Source organism: Hypomesus transpacificus, chromosome 5, assembly GCF_021917145.1.
Source record: "Hypomesus transpacificus isolate Combined female chromosome 5, fHypTra1, whole genome shotgun sequence".
Classification (NCBI taxonomy): domain Eukaryota; kingdom Metazoa; phylum Chordata; class Actinopteri; order Osmeriformes; family Osmeridae; genus Hypomesus; species Hypomesus transpacificus.
The window spans coordinates 3,723,871-3,742,845 of NC_061064.1; the positions used below are offsets into that span (position 1 = coordinate 3,723,871).

Genomic DNA, 18,975 nt, shown 5'->3' on the forward strand with positions numbered 1-18,975 from the left:
CCTCTCTTGAACAGGACTAGGCTAGCCTGGTCCTCTCTTGAACAGGATTAGGCTAGCCTGGTCCTCTCGAACAGGACTAGGCTAGCCTGGTCCTCTCTTGAACAGGGCTAGGCTAGCCTGGTGCTCTCTTGAACAGGACTAGGCTAGCCTGGTCGCCTCTTGAACAGGACTAGGCTAGCCTGGTCCTCTCTTGAACAGGGCTAGGATAGCCTGGTCCTCTCTTGAACAGGATTAGGCTAGCCTGGTCCTCTCGAACAGGACTAGGCTAGCCTGGTCCTCTCTTGAACAGGACTAGGCTAGCCTGGTCCTCTCCTGAGCAGGGCTAGCCTGGTCCTCTACTGAGCAGGGCTAGGCTACCTGGTCCTTTCATGAGCAGGGCTAGCCTGGTCCTCTCCTGAGCAGGGCTAGGCTAGCCTGGTCCTCTCCTGTAGAGTCTCCCTAGCGGAGGCTGCAGGCCTCAACAGTTGCCATGTGGCGGCGTGTCCTCGCCGTGGCAACGTGCCTCCTCGTTCCCCGGCCGCTCACGTGGCCACCTGGCCTCAATAGAGCGCACGCTCAGGAGAACGGTAACGCTAAACCATGCTTCACGTCCTCGCACATACGGAAGCCGTATCAAGTAAGGGATTCTATATGCCGCGGAGTCGCCGTTGATTATTTAACAGCTGCAGTGCTCAAGTGCGACGGCCACAACCCCCCCCCCCCCCCCCCCCCATCGACTTACAATCTCACTCCGCACACACGAGAGGGAGCAGTGCGTTTACACCGGGGAGACACACAAACACTACAAAGAAATCATGCACACACACACAGACAGACATGCACACATTTACAAATAAAGCGGGTGTGACTTACAAAGCAGTTGAGCATAGAGCAGGTGACTCTGGCTGCCAGGCTCATGACGAGGAGAAGCAGGGCTGTGCCTGCAAGACACACTGCCTACGGAGCACGACCAGAGCACCAGGGGCCGGCACAACCATCCTTCCCTCCCCACGGCAGCCTCCCCTCCACCACCCCCCCCTCCACACGCGCCCCGCCGCAAGCTGCTCAGAGGACAGAGCCCACCCCCCCCCCACCCACCAGAACTGACCGACCCCCCCAGCACAAGGGGGGCAGGAACGAGAGAGAGACGGAGAGACAGAGAGAAAGAGCACACGGATGCCTTTAAAAGCCCCCTGTTGCTCAGGCAAAAGCCAAAAGGAAGCAAATAATCCAGAAGAAGAAAAAAAAGAAATCAATAAATAAGACAAAAGGAGAAAGCCCAGCCGAGATGAAGAAGAGGAAAAGACGAGGAAACGACGGCAGGTGCACCTCCTGGACTAGAGCAAAAGAATACGGAGGCTACTGTGAGAAGAGGACGAGAGAGGGAGGAAAGAGAGCGAGCTGCCTGATGCTAAGCTCCACCCTCAACATGCGCATCTCCTCCCTGCCCCCCCCCCACACACACACACACACACACACGCACTAGCGGTACACTCTTCCCTCCGTTCACCCTTCACCGAGATATCTCCCTGGAACCGTCCGGCTCCCTCAGCTACCCGACGGATCACACGTGTACCCTCTGGCAGCCTGTGTGGCTCCAGCCACTGGGCTAGAGCCACACAGCAACAGTGAACACACACACACACACACACTTCAGATCATGTCTTATACGATGCGATCATTTGTCAACCCATATATTGGCCGACGTTTCTTCACAGGCATTTCGTTTTCTGTCTTGACACCTCAGCGTCAGCACCAGTACAGCGCCCCTCCCCCCACACACAGACAGACAGAGGTCCACACCCACCCGCCCAGACACAAAGACAGACTCCTGGAACGGCACACCAAGATGGGCACTTGCAGCACTGTATCAAACATCGTCAAGCGGCTGTTCCGATTTGGCAGGGATTGAGAGAGCGCGGTCGACAGGGATGGATGTATGGGAGGAGGAAGAGGAGAGGAGGGAGGGGCTGGAGGGAGCCTATGCAGAGAGCAGCAGTGACACAGCATTTGTACAGCAGCGCTGCCTCTTCCCCCTTCCTCCTCTGGGTGTCTCCTTGCTGAGAGCTGCAGCACCCAGCACCACTACGGCATGCTTCCCTGCTCCCCCCAGGAGAAAGGAGGGGGTGAGACTGCGTGTGTGTGCGTGTACAGTGTCCCCTAAGCCAGAGGGGTTCACACAACATACACACACACACACCCCCCCCCTCTCTCCCCCTCCCCCCCATCATCCTGCATCTCCCATTGTCGAGTCGTGACATTGAGAGACGGGCTCTTCTGTTTCCCCCCCCCCCTTCTCTCTCTCTCTCAATTCAACCATTCTTTGAGGGGGAAATAATACTAATGTAAGCCAGGATGCTTCCTGCATAACAACCAGGCACAGAGAGCAACCCTCCTGCCTCTAATGCAGTAACACCAGACATCTCCATGCTGTACAGTCGCTGGCCAGGCTGGAGCTCTGCGTCTTTGTGATGTCACAGGGGTTCCGGAGGAGAGCAGCCGTTGCTGGAAAGATCCGTGACAACCAATCACGTGGAAGCAGCCTGTAGCTCTGGAGCGTGACGGGGGGGGTGGGGTGGTCAGGACATACGGCACCAGAGCACGACATCAGTTCATCATGTTGATGCACTGTACATAGCCGTCAGCACCACAGCAGCAAATGGGGCTCTTTCATATTGCGACCAGGATAGAGGCCACATTAACCTTCAGAGCCCTCTAAGCATCAACCCCCCCCCCCCCCCCCCCCCCCCCCCCCCATTAAAGCCAGAGGAATCCTTACACAGACAGTGCCTCAGTATGGCTAAGCACAATATACCTCAAACAGCCCCCCCCTCCCCTCCAGCTTGACTGGACGGAGGTCCATCACACCATATGCTTCCCTCAGTCAGGTCTCTATATAGATATCAGAGCAGGGGCACCCTGTCGACATGCAGATTCTCCCGTTCGAATGAGCGTCAGCCCTCCTTTCCCAAAATAACGCTGGAGACACATGTGGCCTTATCGGGCGCTGAGCGCTCAGGCGTGTGGTGACAGAGACATCCGTGACAGAGACGGGGGACACTGACACTCACTTCACATCGCAGGGCGTCGGAGCATAGTGTTACAGGTGTTACAGGACAGACACTCTCTCAGCCACTCTCCGTAACCACAGTTATCCACTCAAGTACGCAGCGACTAACACGCGTGACCACAGAAGATTAGCGTGAGGAACATTTGACCGTGTGTGTCGACTGTGAACGATAAGGGGCCTGCCAGCCCTGTGCTAACACCTTTTACGCCATCTCAGAGACAAGAAATGTGTCAAGTCAAGTGACTTGTCAAGTCTTGACTTGTTTTGTGTCAAAACAAGTCAAGTCACAAGATATGTTTTGATCATAAGACTTAAACCGCGCGGGTATCTATTTTAAAAAGGTGGGGGCTAAGTCGATCATTAATCACATGGGTGGTTGCAGGTCGCAGGTCGCAGTCCCTGTGTCTGATCTGTGGGAAAGGATGGCCTGAGTGTAACCCTATCCACTGGTGACCTCACCTTCAGGTTGCCAGGTGACGTCATGTGGGCCAGTGACACAAAAGTACACACCTCGGCCACCCTCTCCCACATCTTTAATAGATATCTGTGAAAAGGTACCGCTGATGCATTGTGGGTAAACAGAGTCTGGTAAAATAACCCCTTTTGTGCTCATGCGAACCTGTTGACAACATGAAAGTCTGAATCGACACCAGCCTGAACCCAATACCAACCCTTTTGTTTCTAACGGACAAAGCAAACATAGTACATTAGGACTGGAAAGTGATTAAGAACGGCTTCACAAGACAGGATTAGAGGGATCAGTTACCTTTGGGAAACCCTGGCGGAACACACAGGCTAGAGAACCAGCCTCAGCCCCACTTGGGAAGCCCCTCCCACAAAACAAACTCTCCTCAAACATGTTCTTAGTAATAAATGCCTCGCGCGTGCGTGTGTGTGTGTTTGTGTGCCTCTGCCTGCCAGTCAAGGCCATGTTTATACTTTCTATCCAGACTCATACAGTACATGTAATGTAGTCCATTTGGTTTGGGGCATCCAAGCATGAAGACCTGAGCTGGGCCTGGCGTTACAGTGCATGCCTTTTTCATGATCGATTTCAGGTTTGAGGTCGATGTGTTAGCAGTCCTGGTGTGAACCCAGACACTAGCCCAGGGCCTCAGACAGACAGGCTCAGCCCTCCTGATTGCAACGGCTCGGTGGGCACACATTGTCTGTCCAATCAGCCCCCGGACAATTAAAGACTCGCCAACGGCCGCACACCAGGGCACACCAGGGGTACACCGGGGCACATCAGGGGCACACCAGGGGCACACCAGGGCACACCAGGGGCACACCAGGGCACACCAGGGCACACCAGGGGCACACCAGGGGCACACCAGGGGCACACCAGGGGCACACCAGGGAACATCAGGGGCACACCAGGGCACACCAGGGGCACACCAGGGGCACACCAGGGAACATCAGGGGCACACCAGGGCACACCAGGGGCACACCAGGGGCACACCAGGGGCACACCAGGGGCACACCAGGGAACATCAGGGGCACACCAGGGCACACCAGGGGCACACCAGGGGCACACCAGGGAACATCAGGGGCACACCAGGGCACACCAGGGGCACACCAGGGCACACAGGCATTCTGTCATCAGACCAGTGGGGGGGAAACAGAGCGACAAATCCCACTTTCAGCAGGTACATTTCTGGTTTCAGTCACATAAACAGTGAAGGACTGTGGTCCAGTTCCCCTGTTTTGATAAGCTTTTTTCCTCCTGCTCGTGGTGTTGCTGCACGGCCCACCCTCTCCTGGCTGCAGGAGATTTAAGGCCCATCTAATAAGATAGAGGGGGGAGGACCACCCAGAGCTATGGCTGGACTCAGCAAATGTATAGGCAATGTACGACACATGGGATTAAAGCCTACAGTGCTCATCATCAAAACCCTTTGCTAGAGCTATGGCACACACACAGAAAGAAACACACACACACACACACACACACACACACACAATCTAACATGAGGCTGATGTACTAGAGGAGGGGCCTGTGGGAGGGTTTGATGTGGAGGAGAACTTTGGATCACATGGGTTCCCAGTCATATCTCATCACCACTGATCTGGACTCTGGCATCACTGACATGTGACATACGTCAGCAGCAAGTCTGGCACTGGTACTGCGTATGATACTGGTCACTTGTTAGGCTACTGTAGAGGGTGTCACCTGCATTCAATTGTTTTGTGTTTACACAGCCCTGTGTATTTTAGTAACCTGGTCCTTTTTTTACATGAAATACATTTTTATCTGGACTTCTGTAATGCTGCAACTTCCTCAATGTACCAATAAGGTTGGCCTGAGTTAAGAGCACTGGGTGACTGCTTTCAAAGATATTTACCAGTCAAACAAACCAAATGAGAAGCCATGTGTATAAGCAGCACAGCATTATCCCTCTCTGTTCCATGCCACATCAGTGCTGGCTAGGTTTAGAGTGGATAATCAGCCAAACCTCCACCAGAGGGCGCCCTTTCCAAAGATGAGCCACTACTCCACACAACGAAGTCACAAATCTAACCCCACAGGTCAGACTTCAACATTAACTGTGCAGACTGATACATAGACTAACCCAGGCCACCGTTTCAGCTCGATAAGGTTGACTCAAGTCCTCGGCGAGACATACCCTTCTCTGATTGGCCCTTCCAGCCCCCACAGCCACCCTCCTCACACACCGAAGGGGAGGATGTTGGCAGCGGCTCCTCTGTGTGACTGGGGGAGGCGCGGCTACGCTCTGGACGTGCTCCAGAGGACAGGCCTCCCAGAGAGTGGACACGAGGAGAAACGTGGCACACTACAACCTAGCCCCGCTCTGCACCCCGACATCAAAGCCCTGCCACATCTGCTGCCCGCCCTGGGGCACTCTCACTGATACAGTAGCAACTCTTGGATGAAACGAGCAGCAGAATGAAAGGGGCCGGGGCCTGGTGAGGGAGGTGATTCAGACCGTGAGCGAGGGCTTCGGTGTGCACAAGCTCCAGCTCTCCTCGGGTGCTCGTGGGTGTGGTGGGTAATTCTGCACTGTCAGCTAAATGGAGCAACCGTGTTTTCAATTCATGTAGGTGTGGCTGGATGGGGAGGATACACTTTCCGACTCTTCCAAATAAAACCTGCAGTGGTTGAATCTCAAAACGATGCATGCAGCGGCAAGTTTGGTTCTTAAGAGGAAGTGAAGTGAAATTGTGCAACACCTTCCAAATACTGTGAAGCATGTAGAAATGTTCCTCGTAAAGAATCCCTTGTGGTTTGAAAGCTACAGAGAGATAACAATGCAACCTATGGCCCAATGTTACTAACTAAAGTGGGGGATGGTAGGTCTTACGTGTACTGTCGAAGGTCGCCAAAACGTAATGGGGACCAGAATGGGGACGATAAGCAAGTACATTTTGACAGCCATATCCCTCCCCCTTCCCACTGGACCCGTGTGATTGGCTCACCATGCTGTCCGTCAGTGCTGTAGACAGGTACCCTGGGCTCTCCGTTCCAGCTCCCTCTCTCCTCCCCTCGTCCGGGCTCCGCTGTGTCAGCGACGGCTCCTGCCAACATAGGAAACACACACTCTGTTCAGACAGTGGGCATGAGGCGAGAAAACAGGCCTACACACACACACACAAGCTCAATCTGACACGCACCATAGAAGAATCAAAACCATGCAATAGGTCTGCATTTCATTACGTAAACATGAAGAAGACATCAAGAATCTTCGAAATGTACGCTCCCCCGTGTCAGGAAATGAAGGATATCTTTTTTCTCCAGAGTATGTGTGGCATTTGACTCTGGTTGACCCTTCTCTAGCCGTACGTGCAGAGCCGTACGTGCACACCCAGGGCAGCCAGGCTGCCGTGCAGCTATAAGGAGCCAGCACGACCCCCACGCCTCCCCCAGGTGCAGGTGACGTCACGTAGCCTCCAGTGTGGCGGACGTGACGAGGAGTAAAGCGCTTGTCAGACGAGGGTCAGGTCAAGCTTCTGTCAAGGGCTCATCTACAGGCCAGACTAGACGGCCCCACGTGGGCAGCTCTGCAGACACACATGCAGGCGCACGCATCGGGGACGCGCCACGCCAACCCTGATCCGGGGCGACAGGCCTTCTAATAGGATAAACTGTGATTTACAGGAAAGGGAAACTCAACATTCCTTAATAGTAGAGACCTTGATCCACGCCATAAAAAAAAAAGAGCACACCAGCGACAACATTGGGGAGATAACCGTGGGATATTGACACGAGGCACTGAGAATTATATCCAGCACCCAGGGGCACGCCTACACTACAGTCCAATGTGGACATTCCTGTTGAGATCAGATAGCACAGGTAGGACCCAAAACAGGGAGTACAAATAAATAAAGATTTCCAATGTTAATGAAAATTTGACAGCAATGTCCATTACTGGAAGACCAATAATAAAATTGCATGGATGTGACTGTACTAGATCACAATCCAAAAAGGGAAGCAATGTTGTTATTGTGTTACTGAAACAAAAATACTATTGAGAAACAGGGCTTCAATATTGGCAAGACTTTACTCACTACACAAGCTAAATACGCAAGTTCAATACAAGGTACACACAAGCTTAAGACTAGCCTACACATAAGCTACACACACACAATGGGGGTGGAAAAAGTAGACCTAGCATGCAAAATATTTCCAAAACACTTACAGAGTGGCCAGAGACAGTTAGACAAAACATTAGCTCAACACCAAGGAGTCTAAACTAATAGTGTCTGCTTTATCTCGTAGACAAGCACAGATGCCTAGCCTAGACTTGCTAACTTCCCCATACTCCCTCACTCTCTCTCGGACACACCCCCCATCTGCACACTTCCCTAACACATAAAAAAAGAAAAACTGACCATTAGCCTGTTATACGTGACTAAAACAATCTCTATTTGGGGGATATTTCTTACCTGAGTGGTGAGAGACACACTGCTCAAAGTTTGATTCAACTGTTCTCTCTCTTTCTAAAAGTTGTAAAGTGACACTACGCCTGCAGAGCAGTAGCCTTCCTCTTCTGTCTCCCTAGCACTCTGGTTGTAATCCAGGGCATGACGTCCCTCCCCCCTGCTCTCTCTCTCTCTCTCTCCCTCCCTCCTTTTTCTGACTGTGTGCCAGGCAGCTCAGAGAGCCCTACTATAGGGCACGTCTCTGTTTCACCTACTGCACTGAAGCGGCTTTCCCTCACAGCCGCGCCACATAGACTCAGCAGGCCGAGACCGGCCAACACCGCCCCTGTCACCCATGGATTGATTCGAAAGTTCTTCAAAATATTTATTGAAGACAGGCGCGTGCAGCCTCAGACTTGTACACAAACAATTGGGGAGTTTTTTTTTTTTTTTTTTTAAATGTTTGGGTCAGGGCATAAACTTTAGGGGATGGATTTATTCAACAAGACCATTTTAAACGTGCTTATCTCACAGAAGAACAGCAGGGAACAAATGTCGCCCCTTACTTCTTGGGAATTGGTACTGACATTCCTATTGCAGCATATTCACAGTAGACTAGTTGTAAGCAGGTTCATGCATGTCAGACTTCATATGCATTGCAGTGACTGACTAGACTGTTTCTCAGAATGAGCATTCCTATTGACAGCATAATAGTAACTCATCATCAGTTGTACTTGAGATACTACTTTCCTAAAACACTGGTATGCAAACCCCAATAGACAGGAAGCATTCACTGTGTTCAAAAAACAAAAGCATGAAAAAATAAATAGTAAAAGCATCATAAACTAGAGAAGGATCAAGCATTGAAAAACATGTCCACATTTGTTAACTTGCCTATTGATAATCTATGAAGACCACTGTTTTAGTGCTGTCGGTAGTCAGCTGCTTCAATTGCAAAATGAGTAGATGGTTAACAAGCGATTAGCCTTTATCATTACATGTGCTCTTCCTTTGTGACAACATGAATGACCCTGTTCCAACAAAATCAATGAACTGGTCAGACATGTCTGTAGTGGGGACTGGTTGATGTCAGAAGATGTCACACCTTTTTTTTGCAATATACCAACCTGCTGTACTTCATGCCAAACCTTTAAGGCCAACTTCTATTACAACAGCCCCAATAAAGATCACTCATAGAAAAGGCCAATCAGACTCAAATATTGATGAAGATCACTCAGAAAAGGCCAATCAGACTAAAATAAAGATGAAAAAAGGCCAATCAGACTCAAATATTGTCCACAGCTTGAGAGATGTGTAAATGTTATGTTGCACGTGACACCAAAAAATAACCTAAGGCTGGACCCTTCAGATCTCTACCCTTCCTACTAGGCTATATATGACCAAGATGCAAGTGACAAACACAGACAAGTAACACAGTTGTGGTACTGTGATATGAGTGTGTGGGCTACTTTCGCTTCTTTATTCACAAGAAAGTGTTTATGAGAAACCTGCATCAACAGACAGGCTGTACATTGATGTTCCTTAATGTCAAGGTTTGATCACTGCTTGATCAAAACATCCTTAAGCACTCCGTCCATACACTTATCTCCACCTATCACAAAGTTCTAGGCAGATATGGTTTATGGGAGCCATAATGTAAAAGGTCTGGCAAAAATCAAGTATATGTAAACACACAGAGATAAAGCTAGAATAAAAGAATGACATCTTGGATTGGGTGAACATGTCAGCGATTTTTTAAATATTTCATGTGGAAATGGCCTTGAGTCATGATAATCAAAAGTGTATAATTTCTTCAATTAATCCTGATAATAAGATATCTCAAAATTTGAGATTATTTGGTTAAAAGTGTACTAGTTACTGCCTTGTGCATTACCGAGCAGTCCATTCTCTTTAAACCACATCCTCTTTCACAAGGGCCCTACCGCACTACAAAACAGCAAAGCACTGGACAGCAGCTGGCATTTTCAACCACTGATAGGATGATACCTGGGCAATTAACCAGTCAAGCTAAGGTGTGTTAAAACACTAAATATCGGTGTCCCCGTCTCTGGATCAGTCCTTAAATGCTAAGCCTACCAACTTGTCGTGGCTTGACTGACTTGTAACACGATCAGAGGCATCAAGTAGATTTCAAACAACGGACCCACTGAGGCACATGCCTACACGGAATGCTCGTGCGGGTTTGTGAGCTGCTAGCAGTAGCAGGATAGGGCAGAAGAAAGAAGGCGCCAGCACACGTTGAGCATCCATAGATAAACAGCCAGACAAATTTCAGGGATGGGCGAGGTTCTTGGTCGTTCAGCAACTAGCTAACTAGAATTAGCATCAAACTTCTGTACTGGCTAACGTACGGACCACAAAAAACTGCAAATATGAGTAGCATACCATGCATTTAAAGCAACGATATGTACATTGATACAACAATGGTAATAGTGGCAAGTGCTAGCGAACAAAAGCGAGGTTTGCTAACATCAGTTCATTGCCATGACTCCAACACGGGACCCCGCTCTCAAACACCGGCGAGTAGGAGGCGGCTATGGTTAGCATAGTTACAGTGAGATTTAGCTCTGCTCACTCGGTAACGTTACACATGACAGGCGAGTTGAAAAGCACAGGCACGAGGCAAACACAATAATGTTCACATTAATGCAACATATAATATCGCAACATTTGCAATTCGTTATTTGAAATTAAATCGAATCGACTTACTCACTCAGAAAGAATCAGCTGATACAACGGTGACTCAGTAGACTCCACGACTTCCGCATTCACGAGGCATGACATAGGCACCAACCAATCCACGAGTGTGAAGCTCACATTTGTGACCAATGATGCAATGGTATTTTCAGGGAAAACACCAGTATAGCCAATGAAAGATTACAACAGGTAACAGCGCGCGCGTAAAGATGCCCGAATGGCATGCATACACCAGCACTAAAATAAGCCAATCAACCACGATTGCGGCTCGCAGAGGCATAACTCTGAGCGTCCAATAGAAAATCACAGCGCGGCACAAACTGATCACATGTTATGGAGCTCGAAGAGGCTCCTTTAAAGAGGTAGTGATGACATTACGTTTAGTAATTTTCAGTTTCGATCTGCGAAATGCGTTCCAAAAGGCAGACTGCCGAAGATAATCAAGAACTTTCAATCCAAAATGGGTTGTTGACAGTCAAGTATATCCATACACGACGACCACACATTCTACACACACAATCTAAAGTCGCAATTTACCTTCAATCTAAAATCGATGAACTTGATAAATAACACTATGATAGATTATAGAAATGATTATATACAATACATTATTTTGAATCTAGAGCATGATAAGGGGACGGGTGTGTGTCACAGTGTTTACAACACAGTAGTTACGAGTTTGTCCTATTTTTGTCTGTGGCCTTCGCCTCTAATAGCCTATAGTCTGACCTAAAACGCTCTCCCATTCCAGTCCAGTCACACACCCTCCCATACCGGTCCACAGTACACCCTTCACCTCGCTTGCAATTATTCGACGTGTGTCTTTGACCTTTAGACACCATAGTTTTGAAAATCACTAACCTTTCCCTCGTCTCAGTATCCGTTGTTTTCAACTTGTTCACTGTGGACCCCAAACTGTTAAACACGATCCAACAAGTGTCTGCATTGCGTAGGCCCACTCTTTGACGGAACACAATACCAATATTTAATTGCTAACTTCCTCCGTGTTGTCACGTTATTAAATTAAATGCCTAGGTAGCCTACGTCATGTGTCTAACCGGTTTTTACTGATGGTCTTTAGAAATCAGCGTTTGAATGGAAGTGAAAGTGAAAATACAGACAATAGGGAATACCAGATCCTGTGAAATATCCCATGCGTCATTCACTGTACACAACTGTCTCATTAAATCAACATTTACATCATGTGGAAGTTATTCGATGAAGGGACGTTGATACAGTTCTAAAATAGTTTTGTCCACATAACAAATACCACAGCTCCCTCTAGAGGTGAAAAGAAGGATCTCGGCATGGTCAAGCTGTAGATTAGTGGTCCTCCTACTATCATGTATGTTTTAAATGTTTTGCTGCTACAACACACGTGATTCCAATAACGGCCCAATAATTTTAATCAGGTGTGTTGGAGCAGGGAAACATCTAAAACATACAGAACAGTGGGCCCTGAGGACCACGTTTGAAAATCACTGCTATAGATGTTTTTTCTTCAAATTAAATACACATTCCGAAGTCACATTTCTTTCATGTGTGTTAAGGAACCCCTCAAGATTCCCCTAGGCGGAGTACGATTAAAGCTAAGTCATGGTCAATACACATACAATGATCTTTCTTTCCCTCCTTCATTAACAAAGGTTAATATCTAATCTGTCTGTCCATCAAGGTCAATCTGTCAGCTACCCACAGTAAAAAACAACACAAGATTGAGACTCTACAGATCAAAAAACTGATATATTTTTATGGCAGTGGTAGGAGATCAATATTGCACAGGCAATATGACAAAACAGCAGAGGACCAGGACAGTGGCTGATGGGTCTCAGTGCTCAGGTTGGATGAGGAACAGACAGGAGGCGGACAGGGGGGTGTTGACCCCAAAGACCAATCACCATGGGTCTTCGGGCCAGTACATATCCGTTATCCGTTAGCCAGCAAGGGGTTTCTTATGGTGATCGGTGTTCATCCACAGCAGCAACATGGTAAGTAGCTATGACACTGAGCCATGATGCTCTGGCTGTGCTCTCATTGGTTCAAAGATCAGATCATGTTTTTATTTACTATTTAAACTCTTTATTGGAGTAATAAAATTACGTTTAATTTAACATTTAATTACCCAGTTTTCTGATTTAGCAATATGTAACTTATTAATTAGCGATCTCAATCACTTCTTCATGTATGTCAATAGGTAATAGTTGCTAACCTTTTTTGTTTAGTTATATATTAATTAACATAATCTGAGATAACTTCTTTGTCATTTTATATTAATATAGCACACCTTATTTTAAAAAGAGACAGAATGTCTTACAATTGGTAAAAGGTTCATATGTTTTTATAATCAAAGGGTAAAGTGTGAAATCAGTTCCAAAGATGATACGTCATTTTCTTTTCAGACTTCCTACACAGATAAAGGAGAGAAGGTAAATCATCTTGTTGAGTTCTGCCATTTTTATCTTTTGATTAATTCAGCTCAAACCATAATTGTGATTTTTCTATTTGTGCTCCGACATGTAAATTCATATTTCACTCTTTATCTTAAAGCATGAGAGGGGAAAGTTTATCAAGTTTCATCATTTGACCTTCTGGGTAGGCAATGCCAAACAGGTGAGTCTGCTTTACTGAGAACGTTAAAACATTCTTGTCAAGTGATGATTTACAGTATCTATCTTGTTTGAAACAAGTTGACACTATTATAAGAGTTTAGTACAAATCAAGGTCATATGCCATCTCTGATCCCGAATGATACATCAACACAAATGCTGTGGTTTTTCTGGATTAACCTTTGCTCTCTGGAGTGAAGTTCAGGTTGCTGGAATTGTGCTGATACTGAACTTGGGATCTGTAAAATGTTTCTATAAACTTTGTCTTTCTTTCTTAAAGGACCCAAATGCAATATTTAATATAAATATTGAAAAGTTAGTCATACAGTAGACATTTCAGTAATGTCTATTAGTAAGTAACATTTTCGTTGTGTAACAAATGTCAATATCCAAATCAAATAATTGTATTGACACTCAACCACATACACAAGTGCAACAGTTTGTGAAAATAAACACGGTTGGAAGGTCCAAGAAGAAACAGAAAGGAAGAGACAGACTGGCAACTAGGTCAACAGGAGCAAATTCAAACTAAGTTGTTCATGAAACCTAACAGAGAAAACACGTGTCACAATATACTCACTCGGGGGATTGAGTCATCGTAACCAGCTAGAGTCAACATCTTTCTAGATGTCCTCTTCTGCTCTCTCACAAACATTAAAGAAGGTCATCTTCAACAATGTAGCCTTCTCTCTCTCTAGGCGGCAGCGTTCTATTGTGATAAGATGGGCTTTGAACCTGTGGCCTACAAGGGGTTGGAGACTGGGAGCAGAGAGGTGGTGTCCCATGTCATAAGACAAGACAAGGTATGCACTCTCACTTATATTTAGTACCATGTGCTTCTGTCAAACTTAATTGAAAAGCTTGTTCAGCACATGGATACTGTTCATTCAACAGCATCATTCTTTGACCTTCCAACTAAACTCATCTGATTTGCATGCGATTGTTATGTGACCGTTTTCTATCCACCCCACTCTTATGCAGATATTTTTTGCATTTGTATCTGCCTTGAATCCAGGAAATGAAGGTATGTTTATAAATGTAAATGCCATCCACAAATACAGTGTAGGAATGAATTGGAAAAACATCAGTCTGTATTCATGTTTTTGTTATATTTGCTATTCTATTTCCATAGAAATGGGGAAACACTTGATGAAGCATGGGGATGGGGTGAAAGACATAGCTTTTCAAGTGGAGGACTGTGACTTCATAGTCAAGGTAACACATTAGCAATAACATTACTAGCACATTTGCCAACCAACCACATCCCCAGAAGTCTGTTTCTACAGCTGTATGATCAGTTCAGGCGCTTATTGAGGGGATCAGTATGGGATCAGTATTCTGCTGCTCCTAAAACGGAATTGGACTCCTTACACAGAAAGCTAAGGAGCGTGGGGCTGTCGTCGTCAAGCAGCCCTGGGTGGAGCAGGATAGCTATGGCACAGTCAAGTATGCTGTGGTTCAGACAGTAAGTCTATATAATATAATGACACTCCAAAGAACCTAGCATTGATAATATCAAACTTTTGTCACACTCATTTTCTCAAACCCTTCCGTTCACCCAGTATGGAGACACAACACACACTCTCGTCGAATACCTGGGACCGTACAAAGGCCTGTTTCTGCCCGGATACAAAGAGCCTCTCTTCAAGGACCCCCTGCTGCCCAAACTGTGAGAACACCTCAAACCCCTCTGCATACCTTCCCTCCACAGCGATAGTATGCCCCAAACAATTCTTCCAAAGGCTAATACACTCATAGTGCACGTATTCCGTATAAAAGTAAACTAGATATGCTTCTTACTCTAGATAATAAACTGCATTTCTGTCTGGTCTCTTGGTCTCACAGGCATAAACTCACTCAGTAAACAAAGACTCACATGATTTTCTTCCCCCCTGTACTCAGGCCACCAGCAGGCCTGAACTTCATCGATCACATTGTGGGAAACCAGCCAGATGATAAAATGGTGCCAGTGTCAGACTGGTGAGGGTCTTACGTACACAGCTAGTTGCACGTACGCACCTGGCAGAGAGAAATTGGCAAAAGGATAAGTAAACAGAAGAACGCCAGACTGCAAGAATTCACTAGCAAGATACACATGGAACATTTTCTAAAAGTTCTTTCCTGGTCTCACAAAAAAACACGCAAAAAAAAACAATATATATTTCTGTCTTGATATCCTCCAGGTATCAGAAGTGTTTGTTGTTCCACCGGTTCTGGTCGATAGATGACAAGCAGATACACACACATTACAGTGCCTTGAGGTCCATTGTGGTGACCAACTATGAGGAGACCATCAAGATGCCCATCAACGAGCCAGCCCCTGGGAAGAAGAAGTCCCAGATCCAGGTCTGACCTTAAACCCTTCTGGGGCCCTCCTGATTTTACCAAGATTCAACTTTCTCCCACTGTCTGTACTGGACATGCATGTGTCTGTTGGTGGGTCTGCTAACTTGGTCATGTTTCATAACTCTACAGGAATACGTGGACTACAACGGAGGTCCTGGTGTTCAACACATTGCCTTGAACTCGTCAAACATCATCGAATCTGTGAGTCTGGCATATTATAGAACTGACAACATGTTTAGCTGGAGTGTGTTTAGTAAGTTTATTAACTAGATTTTACACATGAAGCAAAAAACGAAAATACATCACCTGTATACATCCTTCCTCTCCTGACTATGTGTCTTCAAACCTCAAGTTGGGACTGGTTTTCAAAACCTTTTTTTGTGGTTAAATCCAGGTAGTCAACCTCCGCGCCCGAGGCATGGAGTTCCTGTGTGCCCCTGACACATACTACGACATCCTGCGGCAAAATCTCAAGACTGCCAAGATCAAGGTGAAGGAAGACATCAACCGGCTACAGGTGAGGACAGGAGCATGTCATTATGGTCTGCTTGTTTAAGAGCATGTTATTCCTGATATCTGGGGCCGGTATTAAACTCCCTGGCTCTTTTTTCTCGATTCACTGTGAGAAGGAACTGAAAATCTTAGTGGACTTCGATGACAAGGGGTACCTGCTCCAGATCTTCACCAAACCTGTGCAGGACAGACCCACTCTGTTCTTGGAAGTCATCCAGCGGCACAACCACTTTGTAAGTATCGGCCAATCATGTCCCCACAGCAACACTGTAGGTGAGGAAACAGTATGATGCTCATTCAGAGATACAAGCACATCACAAGGAGAGTAGAAGGCCACTCGCGCCCCCCACCCCCACCCCCTGTCTGCCTGTCTGTCACCACAGACCCTTGTAATGCCATAAAAGAGCCAACACAACAGGGCCACTAACACCTGTTTATGGCTCCCACCCAGCGTGAACCCCAGAGAGCCAGAGTTGTAAAGGCCCAGTAAATCTGTCACAGATGCAGATTAAAGAGCCACTGCCATGTAGCGGGGGGAGCTGTGGATTGAGTTGCACCCTCTGGCATTTGATCTTTAAACAACCCCCCACCTCTACCTGTTGAAACAGGCTCTTTGTGTCATGTTTTGGCATTTCATTCAGTCTAGCGTTGAGGATGGGATCCCTGAAAAAAAGGGAAACTTGGCTGAACCACACCAAAGCAACATAAGGAGAAACCACTAACACTTGATCTTTTGATTATCCGTGAAAATATTTACATGATTAATTGGAGTGCATGAGAGAAATGTTCTGTTTGAGTGAAGCTGGCGTTTGAACATAACACCCTGGGAGAATGTTCATCTGCTCTCGGTAATCTCACATCAAAGATGTAATCTTCTAAATGCTGCAAGTGAGAAGATCCCTCGAGCCATTGCTAAAGACCGGGAATAAGGCGAAACACTGAGGGTTTGTCTTAACTTTCCCCAGGGATTTGGGGCAGGGAACTTCAAGTCTCTTTTCGAAGCTATTGAGAAGGACCAGGATGCCAGGGGCAACCTCACTGTGCTGACCACAGAAGGTCAGCCCAAAGCCTTTTACTGACCTGCCAGCAACCCTCACATACAACACACACAGTCCAACACATACTAGTAGCCAGTGAATGAATCCAGATAGTACACACTACAGACATTACAATTACACCCATGCACAGACAGTACAGTATGTCACTGATACACGTCTAACAATATTCATGGAACAAATCTTCCTACAGATAATATACTACACTAGCTAATACAGATAGTCTACTGTTTATTAACTTTCCTGATATCAGAGTATAACTGTATGGCTCAATTAATAAAGTATGTTCATAAATAACATGTTAATGAAGTATGTTCACACAATTTTGTAAATGTGTCAATCAAGTTCTCTATCACAAAAACTATTTGTAAAGGCATTAATCATTTTCCTTACAAGACTCAAATGACAAGTACAGGTAAATATGAAATATATGCAGCACCAGAGATTTTATTTCAAAATAATTTATTTGCATATAATTGGAATGAAGCCAGGTTGATACATCTGTGATGGTACTGCAGAGTTTCATATAGATACTGTACATTCTATACAAAAACCATGTACTGTTTTGCAAACCTGGACAAAAATGGATAAATATATTAGTAAATAAATATATTAGTGACATATCACCATATTGAAATGTTCTATTATATATAAAATACAACACTTTATTTCATTTCTGTTTTTGTCTTTCTCTTTTTGTACACAAAGTATCCAAAATATACTGACAGATCCCTTAAAGAATTTCTTGAGGGATTGTGCTCTATTAGAAAAAGGCAGTTTCAGCTCATTATGCTTTCAAAGACAAACATAAGTACAAACATTTGAGGACCCTAAAATGATAAAATCGCCCTGAGCATTCAGTGACGTTTTATTGATGCGTTATTTCCATGTAATGGTAGTTGTGTTCTTTCGTGTGCTTCAATTATTCTCTTTTTGATTCATTTCTATCCTTAATTTTTCAGGTAAAATATTTTTAAAGCCAAAGTGCTGGCTGTAATTCAGTCATTTTCATTTTAGGTTGAGGGACCCATCTATTATCTAATTCATAACATAAAAACAAACCATCTGAATGTATTACTCAAAGACCATAAAATACATTTGAAATATGGGATTGCAATGGTGGCTGTAATTAAGAAGTCATTAGCAAATGTGCATATATTTCCATGTCTATGCAACTTGTTTCCCCTCTGCCGATGAAGTATAATCTGAGACACATGGAAAATTGTTTGCTTCTATAACGTTTCTTTGGTTAAAAATGACGAGTATTGACATGAATTGGGCTTCACGCTAAGAACACTACTTAAATTGATATGAAGCTGACTGAAACTTTGACAGAGACTTGTGTATCAATTGCAACTGAATCAATAAGGCACTAATGATTGATCAGAACCAAGCCACCCAGTAGAGACAGTAGAGGACTTGACTGTTGCTAGTGTGCTCCATGATGCGCCAAATCACATTTGGATGTTAATGTTTTAAGTGCTGCTGGCTCTCTGGCTGAAGAAGGCATGGTGGGCTCTTTCAGGTTAACGTCCTTGACAGTTTGACTGCCGGGTTGAACAGTCCCCTTTCACATTTTCATCGAACCTCAATATGTATTCAAGTACAACATTATATTGGGAGTTTAACAACACATCTGTTATGACTTCTGAGATTTCTATGGTGTTTGGGTTCTTTTCCTCAGCCTGTGAACATTCTTCCAGTGTTTTTGATCTCCTGAGAGGTTTCACCTCAGGATCTGCCTCTTTAAGTCAGAAATTCCGGGTAAGTGCTTGACTGAGCACACCAGACATTTACTACACAGATT

The 18,975-nt window shown here is 45.9% G+C and overlaps 2 protein-coding genes across 7 annotated transcripts in view; one reads left to right on the forward strand and one right to left on the reverse strand.

Moving 5' to 3' along the window:
• The window catches only part of mtmr4 (myotubularin related protein 4), a 41,782-nt gene extending 29,978 nt beyond the window's left edge, over nucleotides 1-11,804 (reverse strand). Inside the window, exons 1-2 of one of the 6 annotated variants that reach the window (XM_047020040.1) lie at nucleotides 11,510-11,804; nucleotides 6,488-6,586 (exon numbers count right to left, since the gene is read on the reverse strand). In XM_047020040.1, the coding sequence (XP_046875996.1) occupies nucleotides 6,488-6,490 (3 nt within the window). In that variant the 5' untranslated portion in view covers nucleotides 6,491-6,586; nucleotides 11,510-11,804. The other 5 variants (XM_047020042.1, XM_047020041.1, XM_047020043.1 and 2 more) reach the window with 5 other exon arrangements.
• A 670-nt stretch (nucleotides 11,805-12,474) lies between these two features.
• hpda (4-hydroxyphenylpyruvate dioxygenase a) lies at nucleotides 12,475-17,841 on the forward strand. The gene is made up of 14 exons (XM_047020975.1): nucleotides 12,475-12,636; nucleotides 13,048-13,074; nucleotides 13,196-13,258; nucleotides 13,953-14,057; nucleotides 14,236-14,278; nucleotides 14,387-14,469; nucleotides 14,630-14,719; nucleotides 14,817-14,923; nucleotides 15,157-15,234; nucleotides 15,438-15,600; nucleotides 15,730-15,801; nucleotides 15,995-16,117; nucleotides 16,230-16,346; nucleotides 17,079-17,841. The coding sequence occupies exons 1-14, from the start codon at nucleotides 12,634-12,636 to the stop codon at nucleotides 17,190-17,192; spliced, it is 1,188 nt and encodes a 395-aa protein (XP_046876931.1). The 5' UTR covers nucleotides 12,475-12,633; the 3' UTR covers nucleotides 17,193-17,841.
• Nucleotides 17,842-18,975: the final 1,134 nt, after the last annotated feature.